Raw genomic sequence first — 27,488 nt, forward strand, 5'->3', positions numbered from 1 at the left:
GTCCGGCTGTCCGTTGTCCTGCCAGGTGCCCAGGCCTTTAGCCTTCCTCTCCTACAATGCTTGGTGACTTCTTCACTCCTGCTGTCCTTCAGAGTTCCCTGTTGAAGTTGGTTATCCACTGTGACCTCTCCTTCCTCTCCCTTTCCAGCGGTTGGGGGTTGCCTTTTGGGTGCTGTTCGTCTTTAGCTCTCCGCAGGCGTTGGTGTTCCACACACCCTGCTTTCGTGTAACAACGCCAATCAAATACCAATATTGAAATAGTAGTAACTGACATTTCTGTGGCGTGTTTGCTAAAGCATTTTACTTATGTCGTGTGATTTGATTGACCCCACAGGTACAGGTACTTTCCTCATTTCGTCACTGGGTAAACGACAGTGGGTTACGTGACCCGTCCGTGGGCACACCACTAGGGAGTGTCAGAGGTTGACATCAAATCCAGGTCTTGGTGGCTCCAGTGCAGCCCACATCCGCTCCACCGGGCTGCCTTCAAGAACTGATAGGCGTTAGTGCCTATGAATCCTGGAGGATAGGGGAGCATCAGGGCCTGGTTTTCCTCCCCAGGCCTATTCCAGATCACAGCGATTCTTTTCCTAAAGATTGAAGACCTTCAGTGGCTAGGGTTCTGCCACTGGAATTTTGCACAGATCTTTGTGCAAGCCCTTGAGCTGACTCTGCTTCTTTAGCCCCTGCCTTAGCACTTACATAGCTGATGGTGGAGCAGTGAGTATTCCTTTCTTCTCATTTCTGGCTTCTTGGTGTTTTCCATGTGTTTGTCCTATTGCCTCCATTAGATTAGATTCCTCTTGAGGCCAAGGACCTCGTCTTCCCATCTAGGATGCACATGACTCTAGGTGCGTCTAGCATCTAGGTGCTCTGATCTTTTTGACTGACCCATTCTGTACCGAGTGGGATGACAAGCACTCGGATAACTTTGAGACCTCTTTTTGGTGCTTCTTATGGAACCAAATCATTCGGAGAACTTCCGTGATATCATTTGTCTAAGGCGTTTTGACATTCATGGGACCATGCAGAATCATGGAGTTGGCAGAAGCTGTTTCTTCCAAGCCATGTGTGTAAGGAATCCCCTTCTCTAACATACCTGACCAGGGGACTCCTTCAGCCACCACATAGTGGCACCCCAGGAAGGGGCCCCACCCATCTTGGGGTAGCCCATTCCACTTTGGGACATGTAGCCTAAATATAGCATCTGCCTCTGGGGTGGAAAATTGCCCCTTTGTGGGGCACCCTCTCACATCCTCCTGGTCTTCTCCTCTGTAGCCTAAACACGTCCAGGGCCCGTACTTGAACTCTACCAAGACTCATCTTCATAAAGCTTATTGTGGGGGTCTTGTTTTCAAGGCCATTGATGTCTTTAATGCATCTCAGTATTTACTGTTATCCAGCTCCAAGCAGTATTTTAGAGGGTTTTTATTTTCGTTTATAGGTCACTACATTTGTAAGACTCCTTTGCAATTTTTTCCAGCAGCAGCCTGACCAGCCCATTAGTTAAACAACAATACTCCTTTGTTTTTACGATTTAAAAAAAAAAATTAAAGCGGTGATACTTTTGCTTTTTCCTTTAAGAAAATCCAAGGAAGTTCAGCGGGCATTAAATGCCATTAAAGGGGGCCATGCAACTGGCAGCTTAGGGAATCCAAAGTTAAGAGTTGCCCTTAATTCACTTGGGTTTTTCTCTTGAAAACCATATGGGCTGTGGATGGAGTGGGAGCCATTCTGTCTCCCCCATGGATGGCCTGGCCTGAGTGAGGTTTGTCACGACCCGAATTTTATATTCATTTCTTTGGTTACCTAAGGATTGCCCATTTCTTGCCATTTATCTTGATATATTATGAATTTCAGGTCTGTTAAAGAGGTTGCTAACATATGAGATAAAGATGTGTTTCTTGGAACCTGACTATCTAGCCCAGGGGTCCATTTGGCCTTTATCTGTGTGTAGAATTCTCATTAATGCAAATGAGGAGCAGATGCACAGACCGGAGAGGGAGGAGGGGCTGACTCCTGATTTGCAGCCTTCTTCTTATGTCTCTCTTTAGGCTCTTTGACCACTGATTGCATATCTCCTTTCATCATAATTGGGCTTGTGTAAGCCTCTTGGTTTTCATAACAGACTCATCACTTTAGAATTTTTGCCTTTGAGGGAAGAAGACAGAAATCCTAGGCAAGCGCTCTCCGCTGGGTGACACAGTTTTGTCTGTCTACGTCTAGATCGTCCACTAAGGAAGACTACATTTGGCTTACCACCATCCAGCATATTTTCCTGTGCTTCCTTAGGGCCCAGCATGCTTGTCATGCTAGGGGAATTGCTATTCTCGGAATGTCCATCTGATCAACGGTCATTCTGACGCTGCCAACGACTTGACGTCTGCTTTGGGGAAGTCATTTAAACTTCCTGAGTGCCCATCTCTCGTTTGTTAAATGAGGAGGTTGGACTGATTGACTCTGTGGGCAGTGTGAGTGCTCTTCATGACGACATCAGTGTGCCCTGTCTGTGGCAGCAGAACCCAAGGCCTAGCTGGTCCTAACAAGTCTGAAGGTCTGAGACTCGCTGGGTTTGGAGAGGCCCATCATCTCTCCTCTAGCTTAGAGTGGCATGCAGCTCCCAGCAAACTCTCAAAGACCATCTCCTAAGGTAGAGAGGTCGCTGTTTGCGTCAGTGGAGGGAATGCCAACCAAGTCATAAATCCTTGTGGTGTTGAAGAAGTGTGTGTTAGATGGTAAGTTCTCTAGGAATTTAGGGGTAATGTTTGACACAAATCTAATAGTGTATCTTGATTCATAAGTGTAATGAAATGTGAATAAACATTGCTTTCAGACAACATGGTTAGACAGACTGGAACATTCCCAGTTCACTGCTATTCCTGAGAATCTCTCACAGGTCCAAGAAATCTCGAAGCTAGTGGCTGGGAGAGGGCTCAGCCTTCCATTGCATTGGGTTGCCCTGCCTCCTTATAAGACGTGTTCATTTGACGAGCTCCAAATGGAAGCCACTTGGTGCGCGCAGGCATCACAGAGAGGCGGCATGAAACTCAAGGACAGTGGGAGAAAAGGTAGCATGGGTTCCTGTCGCTAGAGTAAGTTATTTTTATCCTTAAAATCAAAATGTGGATAATTTTTCAGAACTGTATTCCCTGGATTGGTGGTGATCTGGGCACAGAGGCACCCTGCCAGCTGCCTGCTGAATCTCTCCATCCGCACATCTGTCTGCCAGTCACCATCAGGCCAACGTGTCTAGAGGGGAACTCATGACCTTCCCTACGAATCTCGCACCCAATTCTGCCTCCTCCCACTCCCCTAAGTTTGGATCTCGGGACATTTTCTGACTTGACCCTCTTCTGTCCCATGCCTCCGGTCAGTGGCCAAGCCCTGTTATTTCTTCCTCCACAGTGTGTCTCACACCTACCGGCCCCCTCTTTTCCCACTCTTGTCGTGCCCCTATCTCTTTTCACTTGTTATTCTACAGAAGGAACTCCCAAATCACCTTCATGCCCTCATCAAAGGCTCTCCTGTGCGATGGCAGCCAGATGGTGCAGTGGAGAGAGTGCTGGGAGATCCGAGTTCAAATTTGGCCTCAGACACTTCCTAGCTTGTGACCCTGGGCAAGTCACTTCACCCGTTTGCCTCAGTTTCCTCGTCTGTAAAATGGGGATAATAATAGCACCTGCCTCTCAGGGCAGTTGTGAGGATCACATGAGATAATACTTGTAATACTGTACTCGTACAATGTCTGGAATATAGTAAATGCTATATAAATGTTAGTTATTATTATTATTATTATCATCATTATCCTTTACCTTGCTGCCTCATGACTCTGATCATGTCCCTCTCAGTCCAGACACCTTTAGTGCTTCCCTTGTCCTTTTCAAATATATCACAAACTCCTGGTCTCCACATTCGGGGCCTCCGTTGTCTGACCACCTACCTGTCCAGCCTCACCCTATACTCTGTACTCCATTTAGTTAACATTCCAACCAAGCCAGACTGTCCTCCAGCCCCCTCCAGCCCCGTTCTCATCCTGTCCTTTCCACTTTCTTTGTCCATGTGTCTTACCTGGAAGGGCCCTCGCCCCGCAGCAGTCTTAGCCTGTTGACCCTTCTCCTCCCAGTCAAAGCCCAGTTCAGCTTCTGCTCCTACCTTGAAGTCTTCTCTGTCTGCCTTTTCCTCCCTGTATTTCTCACACTCGTTTCCCTGTACGTCTCCTCTGCTCTGATCACATTCTGCCTTGCAATATTGTGTGTGGGGTTCTTCCCCAGCCCCCGTTAAATTGTACGCACCTTGAAAAACAGTGTTCTTTCTGTCTGGTGTGAGCCTACCTTTTCCGATTTATTTTACGTGACTCCCCTTTATGGTTCTAAGCATTCTGGCCAGCTCGTTGCTGAGCTCTGTTCCTTCTCTGTGGTTTGATTACCATCTGTGAATGGGCACGGGGCTCGGCCTCCCTGCCTTTAGCTTAGGGACAGCCCTTCCTGCGCGCGAGATGGATCACGTGAGCCAATCTTCGGCTGTGCAGGCGTCCCCTGGGCCTGGAATGTATTCCCTTCCCAACTTTTGCCTCCCAGAATCCCTTGCTTGCTTTCAGGTTTATCTCAGGCAGCACCTTTAAGAGGAAGTCTACCTTGTTAGTGTTTGCTCAGCTCCTCCGACTAAGTCATGTTTGCTTTTCTGTCTAAATGTGACGATACCCCAGGAGACTGTAAGCGCCTGGAGGGAAGGAACAGTTTTCATGTCACCTTAATATTCCTAGTGCCTGTTATAGTCCCTTGCCACCTACAAGGAACAATCTGTGTGTGCCCAATTCCCTATATATTAGCCTGCACATAGTAGGTGCTTAATACGTATTTGTTGAACTCAGTCACATCTACCTTATGGAATTGTTTGGAGATTACTAGCTGTTGAAAACCTAGCTGAAACGAATGTGCTAGTTTTACTTGTATGAAGACCAATAATGAAAAGGGTCAACATTTGGATGCCAGATCCTGTAAGGGATAGAGGTTCTTCTGATGTTATCTGTCATATTTCTATCACATCCATTCTAATGCTGTCAGTCATAACAAACATAATGCATTTTCAAATTAAGATCACAGCCAAGTCAAGTGAAGAGAGTATTGCAAATTTTCTGCAAGAAAAGGTTAAAATTATTCATGAGAAAATTGAACAGAATGCTTCTGGAGTCTTAGAAAGTTCCTGTCTTTCTTATAGACAGCATTCAGCTGTTGCTCCTGTGTTTTTTCAAAGTTGGAGAAGGCCCAAGTTTGCAATTCGACAATTACATGTTGAACTGTGATGAATCACATTTGAATTTTTTCACTTGTAATTTTTACTAAATGTGTAATAGAATTTCTAGATGCCCTCCCCAAAAAACAAAGCAAACTAAACAAAACACAACAACTCACTGTATCATCGCTGTGCCAAGATACGAACAAAAATTTATCGTGGAAACCTGTTAATACAATTATTAGAAAGTTTGTTTCTATGGAGTATATATCTTATGTTTAAGTTTTCTCTACGTGATTATATGGTACCAGGAAATGGGGACTTACCAATTTATTTTCCCTTCTGGTACTATTTCCGGTTTATCTTGTATTCATCTCTTCTCTGTATAATTGTTTACATATTATCTCCCCCATTAGACTTTAAGTTACCTGAGGGTAAAAGCTATGTTTTTGCCTTTCTATTTCTAGCTCTTAGCACAATGGCAGGCACATAGTAGGTGCTTAATAAATGCTATTTTATCAAGAAGATTTATCTGAACTTTTTTTTTTTTAGGTATTTTTCCTTCCTTTTCAAAGCAAAAGCTATTGATTTCCAGTTTCTTGCAGTCTTGTGGGGCTCAATCCTTGCTTAATTGGTTTGCCCTTTCTAGCTGTTATTTAGAGTCACAGAGACAGTCTCCTTATCTGTAAAATGGGAATAATACTAATCGTGCCTACCTGTCAGGGTTGTGAGATCAGATGAGATATTAGCCCAGGGCCTGACACGTAGCAAGGGCTACATCAATGTTAGGGATTATTGTTGTTATTAGTCCTTTCTCTTTCATAGTAGTCAATAAAAGACGGGGAAAGGTCCACGTTTTGAAGTTCTTTGCTTTTTGAGGTGCCATTTTTGAGGGGTTGTCAGTTATGCGTCATGGCTCACTGCCAGAGTTGTCATCTCCCCAGCCTTTCCTCATGGGCCATTCCCCTCCTTGAACCTCCTGCCCACCACCGCGGCAGACTGCTCCGTGTTCCAGGTTCAGGAGCTTTGTCTGGCTTATTCTCCCTCCCCAAAGGCCTTAGCTTAGCTCAGCCTTCCAACAAGAGGACCCTGGTCCTGTAGCAGGAGTACAGGAATGATGGACCAAGCCAGGATCTCAAGTGTCCTGAGACCCACACTTGAACCCTTGCCACCCTTGTGTGACGTGGGACAAGTCGGCCAGTCGCCGAGCTGTAGTTTTCTCCTCCATCAAATGGGGTCATGATGCTCACCAGGTTATTGTGAAGAAATCGCTTTGTGAACTTCAAAGCCCCATGTAAAGTGTTACTGAGACAAAACATCACGTGTTGTGCACGTGGGCCCAAGTCTGAGGTAGGTTCCGTGAAGCTTTCCCTCCTGGTTCTCTCTTTGTCTCAACTTCCATGACATGGACACTCTCTGTCGAGGCTTTCTATGCTCTCACCTCTTAATTACCAAGTGTTCTAGGTGTGTTTCCTTAGGGACCCAGACCCGCACACCCCCACCCCCTGTTCTAGTGGGGACTCCGTCTGTACTGTTCCAGGCTGCCATTTTACTAAACACTATCCTTCCCATGCCACAGTCCAGCCAGACCTGCCTCCAATACGGCATCCCACTTCCCACTGTGTCGTTACCCAAGCATTCTTGGTGCCCAGAATCTACCTCTACCTCACCTTGACCTGTGGGAATCCTGAGATTACAGCAAAACTCAGCTTGGGCATCGCCTCTCACAGGAAGCCTTTCCTAAGTCCCGCAGCCGCTGAATCATCTTGTAGTTTCTTTGTATTTAATTTGTATTTAGTGGTACATGATCTGGGACTACATAAGCTCCCTGAAGGCAGGGATTGTTGCCTTTTTGCCTGGTATCTCCAGGGCCTAGCACAGGTCGGGGCACATAATCGGGACTTAATAAATGCTTGTTGATTGATTGCTGTATTAAGACCAGAACTTTGTTCCTGAGACCTCTGTATCGGCTAGAGCTTCATCACCAATGCTCCAAAATGTCAGAATTACTCTAGGGGATTGGATTTGGTACCCAGCATACTTGCTGGCTGGACCCAAGCTGAAGGCCTCTGTGCCTTCTTAATCACCAATGGGGCAACCTGAACCCTCTGGGGACTTGTACCCACAGGTTTTTAACAGACCTAAAGATTGCCCAGGAGTCTGCCATAGGACAGAACACTGGGTCGCTCACAGCAAACACCGGCTCCTACCCCACTAAAAACTCCTTGACTTAAGAGTCCTGCACGTTTGTGCATTTGCCAGTAGCTCATTCTTCTTTATGCTCTTTTCTCCCCATAATTGTCAGATCGTTTTGTGCCGGTGGTTCTTCCTGTTTACACTGGTGTTTTCTTGGTTCTGCAGCCTTCTCTCTGCTTCAGTTCATGCAGTTCTCCCTGTGCTTCTCTATTCATCATTTGTCACGGCACAAGATTCCATTACATTCATGTGCCGGAGTGTGTTTAACCATTTCCAGGCCAGTGGGCACTCCAGCACCTTGCTACCACAAAGAGGGTGCTGTCACTTCTGTGACTCTTTGGTGTTGTTCAGCACTGTCAGTTACCTCCCAAAGACGGGAGGATTTTAACTTGTTATTTTTCACAGTCATCCGGTGAAGTGAGCTGAGTGCGGGAGTAAGAACGTTGAAACCAGTCCCTGCAAGGTCCACACATCAAGGGGACTGTCCTGGAGGAGCATGAGGCCGGCGCACACTCCAGCCACCTGCTTCTTCTCTGTTTGAGGAAGTTACACCATGCTGCAAAATCCTTTCATCTGTTCATTTTGGAAGGCGTGTTGCTCAAACAGAACACTCTCCAAAGCCTTTCAAGACCGATTAACCTGCTGGCTGGGAGAATATTTTCTGTTTCTTCTGTTTTCCATCCTAACAGATGTAGCAAGAAGAGGCTCTAGCAGTTTGCCATGAATTTGGCTTAAAAAGAAAAAAGTCCTGCTTGGAAACATGGAAAAAGAGAAGAAGAGGGCCTGTATGTAGATGGGCAGCCCTGTCCTTGGCTCGTTGGGGCAGTGGGCAGACGTTTGGGTGTGACCCTCCCGGATGGGCCACCTCTCTGTGGTTTAGGGGACTCTCTCAGATGCAGCTCCCGAGTCACAGGCTGTGAGAGACCTGGGGGCAGGCCTTGTGGCCCCTGGGCCCAGTGCAGTGTCTGCTGTCTCCTAGTTGCTTAATAAATTGTATCGCTGGAGAGAGGGCTTCCCTGTGCTGTCGGAATCTTAGATGTTTTGCATATGAGAATGAACAGTACCATAAAATGGAACTGAGGCCAAGTCTGTTTAGTGTTTTTGGCCTCAGTTTCTCTGTCCTAGAAGAGAATACAGGGACCAGTTTTAAAAAACAAAGGAAAAAGTGAAATTCATACAATTTAAGCTTTGAATTAAAAAAAAAAGCATCTATTAAGCACTTACTGTTTGCTACGTTTGCACCATGCTTTCCTCAGAGTGCCAGGATCGCAATCCCCGTTTCCGAGTGACTTGTCCAAAGTTGCACAGTGTCAGAACTAGAAGTCAATCCCACATCAACCCATCGTCCCCCCCTTCCGTCTTCTCTCCTGCCTGCAGCGACTGACCCAGGTCGCCATGCTCGTGTTTGCACCGTGCTTCTTAGCGTCAGTGAGAGTGCGCGGCGTATTGGACGTCCCAATCCCCTCCTCACTGCCCATCAGATACCTTTTGCCTTATTCATATTGTTTCTCAGGGAGGGTTACCCTTCTCATGAGTCGCTGAGCTCAGTGCCTCACACATAGTAGCTGCTTAACGGTATTTGTGCATTTATTTGTATTGAGCCTGTTTCAATTAATAATTGAGCTGTTTCAGTTACCAGATAGAAGCCCTTGACAAACTTGGGAGAATTTGCCTTGTTAATTAGGGGTTTGCTTTGATCATAGGAGGAGTGGCTTTTAACCAAGGGATTTTGACTAAGACGGAATTACAACAAATGCCACTTTTTATAGATTAAAACCATTCTCCTATGACTAATAGAAAAGTTGAAAAATATATATGTTCTGACAGTATTCTGATTACCGTGTGAACGTGGAATCCCTAGAATTGAAAACTTAAACTTGAGTTTTTCTTTTGCCCTTGAAGTATAAAAATTCTGTTATGGCTTTGGCGCCTTCATTTCTTCCGTTACTCTGGTTTGGAAATTCTCTTTGTCTCTTTCCTCTCCCCTGTTCTCTCTCATTGGTTGCCATTCCTGTCAGTTCTGACTAACCAACATCTCCCCCTTCTCTCCAGTCTTGTGGCTTCCACGCTGGCTAGAGGGCTCATCACCTCCTGCCTGGCCTGGTGCCCTGCCTTCTATTTGGGATACCAGTTTCCCCTCCTCCACACAGCTGCTGGAATCAAGCATGGCTCCCACCTCTTACCTCCTCTGCTAAGAAGCCCTCAATGCCTCCCTATTATCTTGAGGATAAAATATCCCCCACCCCCAGGGGGCATTTAGGGCCCCCCACAACCTGGCTGCTGTTTGCCTCTGTAACCTCATTTCACACTCCCCCCTCACAAAATCTGTTCCAGCCAAACTGGATGATCCCATCTCCTCTGATGGTGACGTGACATCTTCTGCATCTGTGCATCTGTGTCATCCTCTCATGCCTGGAATACACTCCCTCCTGATTGCTGCCACTTGGAATTAGTGCGTCTGGGTAGAAGTTCCTGATGCCCCTCCCTGGCTGATCCTCTTCTGTCCCCCGTCAAATATTCCTAGAGTTTTTGCTCCTGCTTCTAAACAGTCTTACCTGTGGATGTATCATATACCCCCTGGTGGATTGGGAGGTGTTGGAGGGAAGGGTCTCTGTCATTTTCATTTTTGTTTTCTTCTTCCCAGGACCCTGCACACAGTAATTGCTTAATAAATGTGTGGAATTGAATGACTTGATAATTACTTTGTTTTGTTTACTTCCTGTTCCTTCAGGTCGAGACTTGATTTGTATCCAGTCCATGGATGGGATGCTCATGTTGTTTGAACAGGAAAGTTACGCGTTTGGGCGGTTTCTCCCTGGTTTCCTCCTGCCTGGCCCTCTCACTTACAGCTCCCGGACAGATTCCTTCATTACCGTCTCTTCCTGCCGCCATGTTGAGAGTTACAAGTAAGTGTCCTTTGGAAGTCTCTGGAAGTGCTTTCAGGTGTACGCACTTAGGTGTTGATTAGGAGCTCAAGTGGGGGATTGTGAGAAATGGCACATGATTTTGGAGAATCAGCACTGCCTGTGTGTATAGGAAGAGGAAGAAAGAATTGGAGGAGTTGGGTCTGGTGTAGACACTGCTGCTCGAGTGAACTCAAACCACTCTTCATGTTGCTGGTAAGAGGTTCCAGTGCCCCAGGGGACAAGGCTTCTTTTTCCTAAGGAAATTTCCCATTCCTTAATGAACTTTGTTTGAGAACTTTTTGTTTTTTTCCTAGCTAGAACTACTGTATACTTCAGCAAATGAGAGGGTCAGTAGTTCTCAGTGAAGAAAGACAAGGACGGAATACAGAAAAATCCAGGGAAATAAAAAGCCACGTCATCTCCCCCCCCCCCCCCCGGCCCCGATCTCTGGCCAAAAAAAGTAGCATTTTAGAGTGTGAAGGGTGGGAGGTGCAGCATCACCACCCCAGTGTTCCTCATGGCCACCAGCAGTGAAATGGGACTCATCTTAGAAATGCCTTAGGTTCCTGGTCTTCACTTTGGCTCAGGAGAAGCAGCGGCTGGGTGAGCTTAGTTCGGCTACCTCTAGCCCTTACAAAGGAGCACCCAAGTCTAATGTGCAAATTCCTTAAAGTCTGAGGACATTTAGGGGCAAAAGGTGGTGGGTCTGTACCTTCTCTCCCCAGGTTACGTGGGGTATGCAGCCCATCTGACTACTCCGACCTTGGCTCCTGGATGGCGATGGTGCTGGATCGGTCATCAGCATAAAGATAGTCACTTTGAGAGCTTGAGGGAGATAGCCGGCCACCTGGCCCACGCCTGTTAGAGAGCCAAGCCCGGCTAGCCAGGCCTGCTTTTCACTTCTCACACAGGGTTGGAATTGCTCCGTGCCAAGTGACTGTCTTGGCAGGGCTGCCCTCCTCAGTAACAATAGAAAGGCCTGAAGACTCCATTACTTCTGCTTTGAAATATGTGTGTTTGAATTAATTGGTAGTAGTTCCAGAAGTGATTGGATAAAGAAGTGATGTGTTAGTTTCCTTAACTTGCGGGTTTAATCTCACCGAAGCCCCCACTGTTCTTGGGGCCCAGCCTCGCCGACATTCCATTCCACTCAATTCATCTCCTTCTAGGATGAAAAAAAGGTACATTTTCTCCATTGGGTGGACTTGGTAAAAATGCATGGGAGATGGATTATTAGAAAATGATAAAAAACCTGAGGGCTTCGGGGGCTGGATGCAGTTTATAATTTCATGTGTCTTTGTGTACGGGCCTTAATGTTTAAAACATTAAACTTACTTCATGACAACCATTGACGCAGTTCCCTACTGAGTGAAAACTCACCGAAAATGCTACATTTGCTCCTCTTGGCTGCCTCTGGTTTGCTGATTACTCACCACACAGGGCAGTCCGGGTCATCGGAATTAATTGTTTCCCTGATATCTATTTTTTAAAAATTTCATATGCCATTGCTGCTATAAGATTCTTATGCCTAAATGCAAAATTTCTGTGGGAATTGTGTGCTTGTTTGGGGAGCGGGACATGTTGGGGGGGATATCTTATAGCTGTGAACTTTCCTTCAGAATGGGAAGGGAGCCTGATCGCTTTATGCAGCCCCTTCATTGGACAGGCGAAAAAAATGAATATCGGGAGCGTGTCATGCTGAGCTTTGGACGGTGTCGGGGCTCCCTGCTTTTGGGGTTCCTGATCAGTCATTGGCCTTACGTCACAGTCACACTGAGCGGAAGGTTACAGCCTCGACTGCCTCCCATTGATGCTGTTCCCTGTGACTTTACTTTCTATAGTTTTATAGTAGAGATGCTGATGTGCCTTGGAAGGTGCCAGGAAGCACTCTCCTGGTACCGTGGAGCTGGCGTGGGAATAGATCCAAGAGTGTGCCATTTCTGGGCAGTGCATTGCTGCTCCCTTCCTAGCCTCCACACCTGGAGGTCATTTTTGGCTCCTCAGTCTTCTTTGCCGCTTGGCTTTGAGAAGTCCTGCCTTGGAATTGACTCCTGTGTCCATGCGTTCCTTCCCATTCCTGCTGCCATCTGGGTTGGTGCTCCCATCCCCTCATACCTCCTAACTGCCGTTCCTGGTTCTTCCTTGTGCCCTCTGATCTCTCTGCCATGAGGTCAGTCCCTCAGACAACACCACTTTTACCCTATTAATCTCCCGCCCAAAGATTCCACTTGGTACTTGTTTCCTTTGAGATAACAGCTGTATTCCTCAGCCTTGTTTCTATATATTTCATCATCCAAACCTGTCCATCCATTCAGCATTTGTTAAGCACCTTTCATATGTAAATACTGTGGAAAGAGAGACAGCAATAAAAACAGTCCTTGGCCTCAGGGAGCTTCCATTTAATTGGGGACATAAAATATTCACATAGGTTAAGAAAGTAAGCAAGATAATTTGAAGAGAACAAGAGCCTTCCCAACTGGAGGGGTCAGGAAGAACTTTGTGTAGGAGAGGGCCCCTGAGCTTGTGAAGGAAGCTTGGTGGAGGCAATGATGGCGTGTGTGTGTAGGGGGGGAAGGGAATGGTCACTAAGCAGGGTGGACTACGTCATGTTGTATGTGAAGGGAAAGGCGATGAAATCAACCTGGAAAGGTAGGTGGGAGCAACATTGGGAGGGGGGGAGCTATAAAGGCCAAGACTCATGTATCCTCGAAGCATTAGGAAGATCCTTGAGCAGAGGAATTAGTTGTGTGGGTCAGAGAATAGAGAGACTGCATCCAGGGAGACCAAGTGGGAGGTTATGACATTAGTCCGGGTGAGAGGTGAATGAAGGTAGGAGCCTTTGTGAATGCAGGTGAAGGGACAGATGTGGATAACATAGAGGCAGAATCAGCAAGAGTTACCTCAACAGAAATGAGGAGATTTGGTGGAATAGCAGGGGAAGGTCAAATAACGAGTTGGGTTTTTAAAATGGTGTTTGAGAGGCTGGTGGGGCATTTAGGGGGAGATGTTTGGCAGGCAGCTGGTGGTATGGGATTGGAATTCAGAACTGAGATGAGGAGGGGTGTGTGTGTGTGTGTGTGTGTGTATTAGGAGGCATACATATACATACATGTATATCTGTCTATGTGGTATATATATACACACATATGTATCCAAACATATATATATATATATTTACATGTATCCATATCCACACATATATGTATATGGAGAGGGAAATGGCAAACCACTCTAGCGTCTTTGGCAGGAAAACACCAAATGGGTCACGAAAAGTTGGACACAACTGAAAATGACTCAAGAACAACAACATATATGTGTCTATGTGTGTGTATGTGTGTGTACACGTGTCCATATATGTATGTGTCATCTACTTAGGGACAGTGTTTTAATCCTTGGGAATTAATGAAATCAGTCAGAGAGTGAGCAGTATGGAGAGACAAGAGGACCCAGGGCAGAGTTTTAGGGGGACACCCAGGCCTGGTGGGCAGCAAGAGGAGGAAGCTGTCGAGTGCAGGGGACGGAGGAGAGGTCATCTGCGAGGGAGGAGGAGAACCAGGAAGGAGCGGCGTCACAGAGGCTGAGTGAGCAGAGCGTGCGGAGGCTGGGGCCGCGTGATGGCCAAGGACGAGAGGCCTAGGAAGAGGAAGTCCAAGGAAACGCTCTCATGTTGAGCAGGGGAGAGTCACTTTAGTGGAGTAGGGGCTTGGGAGGCAGAATGCAGGGGATTGAGAAATGAAATGGAGGCAGTGAGGACGGATGCCTTTTTCTGAGCCCTTGACGAGGTCCTGACCCATAGGTTGAGGGAGAGGCAGGGTCAGGTGATGGGTTGTTTAGGATCGGGGGCACCAGAGCCTGTTTGTTGGCAGCCAGGAACATGCACATGAGTGAGGAGATGTGGAAGATGGGAGGAGGGAGGAGCGACCCTGGTAGGCTTTCCGAGATGGGAGGACACGTACTCAGAGGATCCAGTGGGGGGGTTGGTCTGGTGCAGAGGAGAAGAGAATGAGAGATGCTCAAGGTGTGATGAGGGCCGAAGAGAATGCTCATGGCGGATGGCCTCTCTTTTCCCAGTAGAGTAGCACGTGAGTTTCTGTGCTGAGGAGAGACGGTCTAGGAAATGTGAGGAGACAGAAGAACTGTCAGTGGACCGTGATAGAGAATCAATCGAAGAGGCACCCAAGGATTTCCATGTAGAGCTGTTTGTTAAGGCGAGCCCGGCCACCCCCAGCCCCCCCCGCTGTGCCCTTCTGCAGCAGCGTGAGAGCTGGGGAGGTGTGGGGTTTGCTTGGCAGTAAGCAAACAACCCCCTACCAATACCTACTTTTATTTCTGACTTCGTCACTCCCCCAAGCTCATGCCCGTGTTGCTCTGTATTTGGTCCTGCCTCCCTGCCTTTGCTTACGCTCTGCCTCCCATCTTTTCTGTCTGTTCTAGTCCTACCCGTCCTTCAAGCTCCAGCTCTAGTCCTGTTTCCTTCTGGAAGTCTTCTGTGATGACTTTATCCAAAAAATTCTGCTCCCCGCACCTCGAACTTCACCTGAAATTATATTGTACATAATACTCATTTCTGAACTCCATAGGACTTAATCTTATGAGTCACTGTTTGCTGAGCCCATGGCCTGCCTTCCCAAGAGGGCTTTAAGCCCGCTGAGGAAAGGGACCATCTTTTAAACTTCTCTGGGACCCTCTGCTGCATCTAACGTGGTGCCAGAGCCAGAAGGGGCCCTGCTGTCGGTATTTGTTACACTGCATTGGCAAACCTATTTAGCAGTGTAATACTTGGCTTGTTCAAAGTCAGCTCTGGGTTTTATAAAACAGTGACTTGATTTAAGCAGTCTGTCTTTTTCCGTATGAGCTGCGGGATCTGTGCCTCTTCAGGGAGCACCCTTGTGGGTGAGGACACAGATCCGTCAAAGTCATAGGACCATAGGTTCAGAGCAGGGAGGGAGCTCGACATCCCCTGCTGGCTGGTCCCCTTATTTTAAAAGGGACAAAATTAAGGCTTCAATGAGTAAGTAACAAAGGTGGGATTTAAAGCCAGGTGCTCTGATGTCAAATCCAGACACTTTGCCCTGTGTCACATTTGCCCCTCTGCTGAAGTAAGGCTATCTGGAAGTAGTGTGGAAATTGAGGCAAGGTGAGTGGAAGCCACCATCTTGGTCGTGAACCGTGGGCATGTAAATCAAAAAGGACTTTCTGTCACTGAAATCTCAGTGAAAGGCTTTTTGTAAGTTTCAGTTAGGAAGTTATGTACCCATAATTAAGTTGTTATTATGAGCTGAACTGAAAATACTAGTTTCCTGCATGCAGATTGCCTGCTTATCTCCTGACACTTTCAGTTTTTGGAATGGAGACCCAAAGTCATCTCTGCATCTTTCTATGACAGGCAACTTGCATTGGAAAATAAATGGTTTGGGCTTTCTTACTTTTGAAATCCATGGCATCTCAATCCTGACATGCTGTTTTTATGCTGTGACATAGGGGAGCTCTAAATTACAGGGCAGCTTTTGGCATCGGTAGCCCACAGTTGCTCTGCTTGTAGGCATTTGTGGCTGGCTTGTCAGAAAACACTGCCATTCATCCTTGCCATGACTGTGCTTGTGGTTGGTGGGACCCTTCCCCAAAAACCATGTGCAGAGCTCTTTCATAAGTCATCCCCCACTGGGCCTCATTAGTCTTTCAGCCTTCTCCATGAGGGAATTAGAGTCTTCAGCTCTTATCCCTGAATGCTTTTGAGTGGTAAGGGGAAAAGAAAAGATTGAGTTATTTTCCTGGCATCTGAATTCCCAAGCTCTCTTGGAATTGTTTTTAAATATAAAATTAGACGTAGATTTTTATATGTGTTATTAGTCATAGTCAAAAAGAGGTCAGACAGCAAGAATTGCAAAAGAGATGCTGTTGTCAATTTGTCATCATCTAAATTTACTGTTTGTTATAGTTAAGCTGTGAAATCCTGTTCTGATTTATCTTCCAGGAAGAGAAATTGATCTGGGCTTGGAAAGCAGGACTGTCTTTTGGCTGTGGCTCCAACTGAACTTTGGATTTTGATGAGGCCACTTTAGGGGCTTAACTCATTGAAATAATAACTCTTTGTATCGGTATAGAGAGTTTCTAAAAGCCCAAGGAGCTTTTAGTTTTCAAAAACTTGTTCATTAGTCTTAACATCACCCAATGATAGGTCTATAGTTAAATTTACAGAATTTCTGAGCTGGAAGGAACCTCAGAGGCTGTCGGGTCCGATGTGTCCCTCTGTAACATACCCAGTGCCCATAAGTGGTCATCCTACTTTGGCCTGAAGACATCCCCAACTTCTTGAGGCAGCCCAGAGGATTAGAGAGAATTGTCATACATGAAGCCCCAATCTGCCTCTTTCAGTCCCTACCCACCGTACCTGGTGGTGCCCTCTGGGCCAAATAGAGCAAGTGTGGCTTCTAGACATGGCAGCCCCTCACATACCTGAAGGCCAAGGTCAGGTCCCTGCTATCTTTTCTTCTCCAGGTCAGATATCCACTGTTTCTTCAATTCGTTCTCCTGCAGCATGGCCTTGAGGACCTTCATCATCCTCCCTGCCTTCTTCATGTGCTATTCAGCTTATTCGTGCACTTCCTCAATTGTGGTACCCAGAGCTGAAATAATATTTGAGATACTGTTTACCTAGGCCAGAGCTCACTGGGATTATTCCACACTTCTTTTGTTCTGGACACTGGGCCCCTGTCAGTGCAGCCCAAGACTGTCATGAATGTAGTGCTTTCACTTTAGGATTGGTGGAGATGAAGCATTGAGAGAAGTGGGTGAGATCAGAGAAGTTAGAAGCATTCCAGTCTGCCCCTCTCTTCTAATCCTGCAGCCCACGCTGTTTCTCTTAAGAGAGATGAAGAAAGCACTTGCTAAACACTTACCTGTGTGCCAGGCCCAGTGTTGATAAGTGCTGGGGATCCAGAGACAAGCCAGGTGATCTCTGCCCTCTGGAAGCTTACATTCTAGTGGAGGAAGGCATCCTATAAAGGGAAACTGGAGGGATGGTATGAGCAGGAGGCAGAATCAGGCAGAAGCTCACACATAGAACCTGGGCACCCAGGGGCAGAGGAAGGCAAGGATAATGGCTGAAGTGTGTACAGCATGGTGAGGAGATGACCCCCAAGTGAAAGAATGGCGGCCATGTGATATGGCGGGTGGAAGCTGGGACATGTGGCCTGCACAGGCAGCATTTGTGGGGCCTTTTGCAGTTTTTGAGGCCCATGTAACATTGTGGGGAGAGGGGACATGCTTTCAAGTAAAGAATGGATTTTCACGAGGGGCTTGTGGACTCTGTCTCATCTCCTATGCCTGAAATTAGGGCTTTTCTGGAAGACGGAAGCGTTAGCCCATGGCATCAGAAGGATAACGGTGGTGGTGGTTTGGGCAGCCCACTGTGCACTCATTCAAGCCCCTTCTGGGTGCACTATCAAACCTTTCCTGAGCATTCTGGGATGCTTCCAAGCCTCACTTCCCAGTCCTGTGGATGCCTTCAATGTGGAATGGCCCATTAGCTTGGGGAGCTGTGGATATGCTGCAGATAAACCAGGCTGGCATGCAGATTTTGCCAGGGAGCTACAGATGTGATGTTGACTCTCGCCATGTAGGTCTTGTTATGCCGTGCGGTCTTGGAAAGAAATGCTACTGCATTTGTCCTGGGACTTAAAGAAACCAGTGTGGACCTGCTGGAAATTGGCTAGCAGGGCTAGCAAACAGTACACTGGCTTCTCTTTTCTCCTCATGTTTGAAAAATGGGAATCTGAGTGTTGGAGAATGCCAAGCAATCCATAATCGGGCCTGGTCTGATTTTTCTCTTAGCCTAACATTTTGGTGAAGTAATGGGAGAGGAAGTAACTCCTAAAACTGTACTTTTGCCTCTTGTTCCAGTGGAACAAGGTGGACATTATACCAACCCAGTAGGTAATGATGCTAATATAACTGAAATGTGCAGCCTAAATGAACAGCGGTCAAGTTAAATGATGGATCCCTCCCCACCCTCCCATAAATGAAATTGTTCTAAGAATGGTATGAACCCAACAGTCTTGGTGAAGGAGAAGGTTCAGATCATTGGATCCCAGTTCTAGGGTGGGAAGGGGCTTAATGGGGTCATCCAGTCCAACCCCCTCCTCTTACAGATGAGGAAACCGAGCCTCGGAGATGTTAAGTGACTTATTCAGGATCCCACAGGCCATTGTGAGAGCCACCCTTTGGCCCCTTCCTTGGATCAACCGTTTCCTCTGAGATTCTCCGTGTTAAGGACAGTGCCCAGGTTGCCATATCGCCATCCTGCTTCAGGCTGAACCCCTACTCTCGAGACATCATCCACTCTACTACTCCCCTTTAGTCTGTAAGCTTCTTGAGGACCGGGGTGGCGGTGGGTCCTTCAGCTTTTTTTTTGTATGCTCAGCACTTATCAGCCCCGCACACAGAAGGCACTTAATAAATGTTTGTTGACTCACTGATGACTGACTAAGCCATACTGCAGCTACGTAATTTAGTCTCAGGGTGCGTGTCAGGACCTAGAGTACTTAATATTACAACTTATAGCATAAAATTTTACTACTTTCCAGTGAAAACCTTGATCATGATTTACAGGCAATTCAGGGTCAAACTCCTTCCCCTATTTTAACAATTTTAATGTAGGACTTTAATTTCTTAATATGGTTTTTGACATTTTATTCTCATGGCCTAATAAAATTCAGGGCAAATTCCATTTCTGCTTCTTCTTTAAAAGGAGTCCTGTACGCAGTGCCCAGGACCACATCTACGTACAGCTGTGTGCTCAGATAGGTTTTTGTCTCTGTCTTTCAATCAGGTACCAAGTACTTGCCTTTGCAACAGATGCAGATAAAAGAGAAGATACAGAACAGCAAAAGCTTGGCGCTGGAAAAAGGCTGGTGGTAAGCAAAACCTTTTTTATTTTATAGGTCATGTTTATCAATGAAGTATTAGAAGTGATGGCATTCTGCTCATCATTGACTGACATACAATACGTGCAGATCATTATGCCTGTAAATAGTTAATTGTCAAGCATTCATTAGGTGCCGGTTTGTGCACCAGGCACTGTGCCAGACCCTGAGATAAAAAGGAAGACGGCTTGCCCCAAATTGCCCACATTTCACAGGGGGAACACAACACCTACCCAACGTGCACAAAGGTGTGCAGAGCTTCAGTGCCACTGGGGAGCCTCACAAAGGCTTCTTGTAGGTTGAGGAGGCGGCGTTTACGCTCAGCTTTTATGGACACAGGAGGCCTGGACAGAGGCATGGAGGCAAGACTGGGTGTTGTGTGTGGATGACAACAGGAAGCTGTAGTGCGAGTGAAGGGAAGTCATGTCGAGGAAGGGTTTTAGATGGCCCGGAGAAGATCCCAGTTATTCCGATGACACACACCGGCTCTCTTACTCCGAGTGAGACTCGGCCTCTTGGGGCTCCAAGCAACCCTTTCACACGTGAGATGCTGATGAGTGACTGACCCACCTTGGCAGAAGGAGTTTCCTCTCCTGGGACTTCCCTCCATCATTGAGGTAGCATTTCCATCCCTCTCCCTATCCTTGGCACAAACAGGTATCATTGGAACAGGGTGTCATGGTCCAACCTGAGCTTTAAGAAAATCACGTAGGCATTTGTGGGGAGGATAGATTAGGGGGCAGAATCGACAGGGGAGTAATTGTGCCTGGTGTTCTCTGCTTTTGCCTCCTTTAGTCTGCATCAGTTCAGATCGGTCTTCTTGGTTTTCTCTGAATTCCTCCAGGTTGTGGTTTCTTAAGGCACAACAATGTTCCGTTAGGCTCTTGGGCCAGTCTGTTGGGTCACTCCCCAATCAATGGGCAGCCATTTGGCTCTAGTTCTTTGCTACTACGTCGAGTGCTGCTGCTGGGAGTATTTTGTCAGATGAGAGGAGCAGTGTTCTTTCCCATGCACCACATTACTGCGGTCCTAAAAAAAGCTTGGAGAGTTCCACATAAGACAGTGGAAGCAACTATAGGATTAGAAAATATGACCTATGAGGAAAAAAATCAGAAAAATTGAAATTATTTATCCTGGAGGAGCTTCAGTGGTGACCAGGAAATTGGATTAAGTCTTATCCTGAGGAATTCAGGTTAGACTTCAGAAGTCTGTCACTGAGCACTAAAGCATTTTACCAAAGGAAGTGATGGATGCCTTTTGTCTGGACAGATCAGGATGTGTCAATGTGAATGAAGAAATGATAAAGAGATACTCTTCTTCCTTCAGTGACGTCTGGAGTCATGGGGTTTGTTCGCTGGCCTAGAGCTCGGAGCTGATGACTCCAGGGTCCTCGATGGGTCCCATCTGGGTCGATGAGCTGGGCTCCATTCCATGACTCCCAGGAGAATACCCTTGCTCCAGGCCCTTGTCTGATGCACGCACAGCCTTTCTCAGAATGGCCTTGGCGGTGGAGGAGACCGGCTCCGTGGTGCGTGGTGCCGAGGGCATCGTGCTCATATTCACGGGCTTGGTCCCGTCAGAGTCACCAAGAAAACGAAGGACTCAGGCCTCCGTGGTGGGCAGGATAACCGGAAGTGGCACGATGCTTTCGTCATAACAATAACAGATGTTTCTGTGGCACTTCAAGGTTTAGGAAGTACTTTCTTCACTCTGTGAAGCAGGTTGTGCGAATGTCATTATGCCATTTTACCATTGAGGAAATGAGGCTCTAAGACACTGGGACTTGCTCAAGGTCACCCAGTCTCTGGTGGGATTTGAACCTGGGGCTCCTGACTCCAAGCCCAGCACTTTATCTTCTCTATCACACTTTCTCTCTTGTGATAGAAAGGCTTTAAAAGGAAGCTTCCAGACAATCAGATCGAAGGGGAATCACTGGGTCAGTCTCTATTAAGTCTCTGAGGATTGGCCACTTAGCTTTTGTGAAGGTGAAGGAGATAATTAATGCCTTGGCTCTGCACACCCGGGGTACAGCTCCACAGAGAGCCCCTCATGACTGCTTCGGCCCTCAGGGACGCTCGGGGAGGCCTAGACAGTAGAGGGCTGGTGCGGTCTGTGGCTCCCAGAGCCCTCCCCTTGGCAGCTCTGTCTGGCTGCCCCCAGGCTGGCTCTCGGCAGGCTCCGTTTCCCTAATCCTAAAGCCGGGGTTTTCCTGACCTTGGGATTTAGTCTGGGAGTCCCCCCAGCTCAATCTCTAAGCGTCAAAGTGGCAACTTCCGTTCATCCGTCACAGGCCTGGTGTGGGAGGCTCCGGGGCTGTGGCTGTGGGCTTTTGCACCTCTGCCTTGTCAGGTCAATGCTGGCGTGATTATCATCCCCATTTTCAGTGAGTTCTAAGATGCCGAGTGACTTGCTGATGGCCCTGTGGCCAGTCTGTGCCAGAGCTGGGATTGTAAGCCTGCTGCTCCAGACTCTGAATCTAGCCCCTGGTCACTGAGGGTACGGCCCAGTGTGCCCTGGTTGTTTCTCATCCTCATCCTCAGTTTGCCCTCCCTGGCCTTCCAGGGTGCTGTTTGCCCTCGATGACTTCTTCTGCTCTGCCTGCAGTGGACATTCTCCCCAGTGAAGGCCTCTCTTTGTACTGGACCAGTGAGTGAGCCCGCATTCACGTATTCTGCACTTTAGCTCTCGTCCGGATCTTCTTGATTTCGTGAGAGATGCTTTTACCGTAAGCATTGTGTACTGCGTGGGTACACAGCCTTCACTTGGACCAGTGCTCATGGCCTTGCTGGAAGCCAGCAGCGAGCCAGTCATCTTAGCAGACTCTGCGTGGGTTCTTATACTATGACCATCCGCCAGTACTCGGGCCAAGGAGAGCACCCTGAAGAAGGCCCTGCCTTCAGGGAGCCTGCAGTCTGTTTTTAAACCCTGTCAAGAAGTGCTCAAGAGTGCAGAGCATGGAGTTTACCATTGTAGAAAAGCCATTGGCAAAGGGAACATAGTTAGGAAGCTGGAATTCTCCAGGGACCGGAAATAGTGGTTCCTGAGACTCTGAACATCTAAACTCTCCTGGGAAATGTAGAGGCCGACAGGGCCAGGTCTGAAAATGGTCTGTAGCCCCAGGGAATGATGTGCAGAGGCCCACGGGCCGTGGGCCGGCCTCGTGTTTGCTCTGCCTGACTGTGCTTTCGGGTGCAGACGGTGCCGTCCCTGTTGTATTAACTCGTGTTCATTGTTTCCTCGAAGGTGGATTGGACTTTAAACATTGGCGAGCAAGCGCTGGACATCTGCATTGTCTCCTTCAACCAGTTGGCTTCCTCTGTTTTTGTGCTCGGTGAGAGAAACTTCTTTTGCCTTAAGGACAATGGGCAGATTCGATTCATGAAGAAACTGGACTTCAGCCCTAGCTGCTTTCTCCCATATTGCTCAGGTGGGTTTCAGAAGAGATGTGTGTGCATGTGTGTGTGTGTGCACATGTGCGTGTGTGTGTGTGTGTGTGTGTGTGTGTGTTGGTGTCTCTGTGCTGAGGCTACTTTTCTGTAAACAGAGGAATAACCTTTTCTCTGCCCAGGGAGCCGGTGTATGGATGGCTGGTTCGGAGCAAGAGCAGATGCTGTGCCAATGCTTTGGAAGAGGCCTTGGCTTGTAGGCCTTCACATGGAAAAAATAGCCAATCTGTGTCACAAATAATCACTCATTTGTGTAACCATTTTTAAGGTTCACAAAATAACTTTCTTCACAGTAACTTTGGGAAGGTAGGAATCATTGTCCTCATTTTACAGATGGGAAAACTGAGGCCCAGAGAGGCCAAGGAACTAGGTGGCTGCTAGGTGGTACAGTGGGTAGAGCACTGGGCCTGGAGTCGGGAAGATTTGAGTTCAAATCCAGCCTCAGACACTTCCTAGCTGTGTGACCCTGGACAAGTCACTTAACCCTGTTTGCCTTAGTTCCTCGTCTGTAAAATGAGGATAATAATAGCACCCCCTTGTATCCCCCATCCCCATGGGTTGTTGTGAAGATCAAATGAGATCACATTTGTAAAATGCTCTGCAAACCTTAAAATGCTATATGCATGCTCACTATTGATGACGGCATAACCTTCCTGGGTCACTTATCAGTAACTTATTCCCAGGTAACTTATCAGTAGAAGAGCTGAGACTTGTGAGAAAAGTGGTGACATTGAGAATACCGGCTGGGATGAATAGAGGGCCTTAGTTGCACACACTCTCCCCTTGGCCCTCAGGCTGGCTCTGAGCCGTTAGCTCAGTTCATTTAAGTCGTGGGTGTTGCTGTCAGCCTCGTGGGGAAATGTTAGACGTGGGCCTGGAGCCCAGGTCTCTGCCGACTCGAGGCGTAGCCTTCTGTCCCCAGCAGTTCAGTCCTTTGCTCTGTGGCCAGCAAGGCAGCGTGTGGCCCGTCTCTCAGAACTCTGCTTCCCTGCTTTCCTCCCACAGCGTCGGAAGGAGTGGTCAACACCCTGATTGGGAACCACAGCAATATGCTGCACGTTTACCAGGACGTGACGCTGAAGTGGGCCACGCAGCTTCCCCACGTGCCCGTGGCGGTGAAGGTGGGCTGCTTGCAGTAAGTGCTTCCGTTCATCCCTGGAGGGTGGGTGGGTGGGGACTTAGGTCCTGCAGGAATTCTGCCGACGTGGGCGAGCTGCTCTGAAGTCATCGTTAGTCACAGCACTTACTAGGAAGACGGATGAGTGTCTTTCATTGAGGGGTCATTAAGAGGCCCACACAAAGTACCCTGAATATTGTGGATTTCACAGCTTCTGATAAATGATATTTGCTGCAAAAGCTGGGATGAAAGTGGGTTATGTTTCAAGAGAATTGTTTTCCTTTCGGGGTGTTTCCTTCAGATCTCCACGGCAAAGAAGCCTTCTATGGGAGTTTGTTTTAAGTAAATAGTATGATCTGGTCTTATTCAGAGGTCGATGGAATCTCAGATTATTCCACTCCACATCTTGTTTTAAAGCAGTTTTGTGAATATTCAGTGGAATTTTTATATTGCATGGTCCATTTCCAAGCAGAACTACAAAAGACCTCGTGTTTAAGGTAAGTCGGATTTAAGCAGAGCCATCTTGGATACAAAAGCAAAGAGAGATGCTCCGTCCAAACACCGACTTTCTGAGGAAAGAAACAGAAAGCCAACTTTGTCATTTTTCTAGATGATCAGGAAAGGCAGGGATTAGGTTTTGATCATGAACTCTTTGGAGCCTTACATTCAGAAATTATGTGGCTTGGTTACTGTCTGTACATAATTAGCTCTTTGTCGTGGGCACTGTTAAAATGAATGAAATCACCAAAAGTGGAGGCCTTGAAATCTGTACATACGGGCCGTTCTGTGATCACAATGAACTCTAATTTTTTTTTTTTAAAGAGACAGGTAATTCCTTGTCCAATTTCAGTTAATAAAATCCTTCCTCTTGCCTTCCCTCGTGTCAGACGCAGGTGATTTTGGGACTCATCTGCTTCAAAAATGAAGTTGGGAAAAATAAAAGTGTTAAGAAAAATTTACTTTTCATGGTGGCAAAATATTGGTGTTTAAGCTGCAATATTTATTATTGTTAAGAATCACAAAAGCAGTTTGCCAAGTATTCAAATTTAAATTCTAAGGTTACTGTACATTTTGAATTATAAAGAAAACTCAGGCTATTAGAAAAATCACTTGCATTAATTTCACCATGGACTAGAACTTGGGTATTCTCACCAATTCTGGTTTAAGTCTTGAATCACATTTTGTGAACTGGTAAGTATTTGGCAATCACTATAGACCTGCTTTTGGCAGATCAAATTTGAGAAAAATATTGTTTAACAAACTCTTCCAAATGTACCTTAGTTTGTGAAGAGTAAACATTCTGTTGCTGTATACTTCGTGTCATCATTCATGTTTTTACTTTTAATCAGTAGCAGCTGTGGGCTGTCATACGCTCTCGTGTGGTCTTGGAAAATGGATCAGGGCATGGAAGTCTCTTGTGACTCATGGCACCCCTAGGCATCAAAAGTAGATTCAAAGTTGAACAAAAATCGATGTGTCTTTAACAAGATTCCCCGCTGCCCCTTATTTTGACCCACCTAAACAGAAAAGAAGGAGTTCAAGGCTTTAGAATTCAGAGACCCCAATTGCCACACAGCACAGCCACTGGCCTGGCTAGCCCCTGCCTTCAAGGAGGGTGTTAGCCAAGCTGAGCTCAGAGTTCTGGGCCAGTGTCCGGGTCTAGGCTCATAGGGGGAGGCCTTTTGTCAGTCTCGCGTAGCCATCCATGGAGGCTGACTGCGTTGGCACCAACGGGGATGGCATCTGGCATCAGTAGAGGGAGTGCCAACACATAGAACAGTGGAGTGCCGAAGGAAGCCGAGGAGAGTTTCATTGTGATTTACTAGGCCCAGACACGGGCGATAACACAGGTCTGTATTGTGTCCTGTAGCGTTTGAGTTCTCAGAGTTTAAATAGTTTTGATAAATATGTTTAGACAGCAGAGTTTACATATCAAGGAAATGATTGCCATTTTCTAATGTTTCCTGTGGGTAAATAAGAAAATGATGAGTTTGGGCCCAGTTGATGCAATTAGACTTTCTGATCCAGAAATTCCCATTTTTGTTGGGTGCTCTGGGCTCTTTGTTTCTCTTCATCTCCCTTTGGCCTGTCTTGCTTGGCATGTCCTTAACTCCATTGGATATTGTCTTTTGACTTTAAATATGATTTTAAATGTTGGCAGGTAAGGTAAAAGGAATCGGGGCAAGGCCCACTCATTAACAGAATTAATCGACTCTGGACGTGACCATGATTTTTAAGTTTCCCGGTTGTTAACGTAAGTTCTTAGGCTGAAGAGTAGCATCCATTACCACGTGGGATAAATAATCAGCAGGACAGGACAGGACAGGACATGATAAGAGTGCACGTTGATCCAGTGTTTCATGGGAAATGCCTTCTCAGCAGCAGGGATGGGAACCGGGCTCTCCAGATGCTCTTGGAGTCTGTGACTGGAACTAGTTAAGTGACCTTGGGCGAGTCACTTAACCTTTGCGTGCATGTTTTCCTTGTCTGTCAAATGAGGGAGATGATAGTTGGGGTAATCATAGTCATCCTCCCTGCCTGGCTCGTGTGGTTTTTGGGTCATAGATTTAAAACCGAAAGAGAGTGCAGAGGCCATCTCATCCAAGCCCTCCATTTTATAGATGAGGAAACTGAGGTAGAGATAAATGACTCACCCAAGGTCATGTCAGTAGTACATAGAAGATCTGTGGTTACAAGTTCACTCCTCTACCTTCAAATCCAGTGGTTTTTTTTTTTTCCAGTGTACCACACTGCTTCACCTACAAATAGAAGCTACTATTGGTATAACAGATGTTGTTAACAGCAAAAGTTCCACATAATGAAAATATTTTTAAGCTCTGGCTAGGGGCCCAGGGCCCCCTTCCCCTTTTGTTACAGAGAATTCTCTAGTTTATATAACTGTGAGTAAAATGAGTATATTTTTCCAGAGCTTGTATGTATAGCCGCTTCCCATAATGAAAAGTATTTAATATTTTCTTCTTAGTCCTTTATTTGTCTGTGGGATGCCTCACCCTTTCTGTTCTGCCTACCTCCTCGAGAAGCCGTCCCTCCCTGCCTGGCTCCTGGGTCTTCTTTTCTGAACAACATCATATGGTGTGGACCATCTTTCATTCTAGACTATCTCCTACTGTTTGCTCCCTACTTATCTTGATAGACAGTCCCTGAAAGTCAGGGATCCTGTTATGTTTGTGTCCCACGTAGCATCTTAGCACATTGTAGAGGTGGGGGTAGAATTAGGGCATGAAGCTATTATGGATCAACATAGTGGATCCTCAATGAATCTGGATTGGCTTTTAGTGATCATTATTTTCCTTTATAGTTTTTCACAAAGCATCTCTTTAATAAGACATTCTAGAATTTTCCCAGGAAAATTCAGCCAACCTCACTGGCCCCTTGATTAAAGAATCCATTTTCTTCCTCTTCTGAACCAAGAGGACTCAGTTTGCCCATCTCCAATCTTCCAGCGCCTCTCTTGTTCTCCGTGGTTTCCCGAAGATCTGTCAGCAGTTTGTTGTAGCCTTACCTGATGCCTTGGGCTAGAAGTCCACATCTCATCTTCTATCTGCCTTTCTTTCCTGAAGCCTCTGCCTCCCCTCAGTTGTTCCTAGAAACAGCCCCCTCCCTAAGTGCTTTCTCTAGTTGTCCAGGACTCTGGGTTCCTCCATTC

At 46.8% G+C, this 27,488-nt stretch overlaps 1 protein-coding gene across 5 annotated transcripts in view; it reads left to right on the forward strand.

The window, feature by feature from the left end:
• The window catches only part of BBS9 (Bardet-Biedl syndrome 9), a 364,177-nt gene that overhangs the window by 73,556 nt on the left and 263,133 nt on the right, over positions 1 to 27,488 (forward strand). For all 5 annotated transcript variants that reach the window (XM_027863821.1, XM_027863820.1, XM_027863818.1 and 2 more), the window contains 4 exons: positions 10,160 to 10,334; positions 19,165 to 19,249; positions 22,502 to 22,685; positions 23,710 to 23,839. In XM_027863821.1, coding sequence (XP_027719622.1) covers positions 10,160 to 10,334; positions 19,165 to 19,249; positions 22,502 to 22,685; positions 23,710 to 23,839 — 574 coding nt within the window. The remainder of the gene's footprint in view (positions 1 to 10,159; positions 10,335 to 19,164; positions 19,250 to 22,501; positions 22,686 to 23,709; positions 23,840 to 27,488) is intronic.

Source organism: Vombatus ursinus, unplaced genomic scaffold (genome assembly GCF_900497805.2).
Source record: "Vombatus ursinus unplaced genomic scaffold, bare-nosed wombat genome assembly UNPS02014773.1, whole genome shotgun sequence".
NCBI classification, from domain to species: domain Eukaryota; kingdom Metazoa; phylum Chordata; class Mammalia; order Diprotodontia; family Vombatidae; genus Vombatus; species Vombatus ursinus.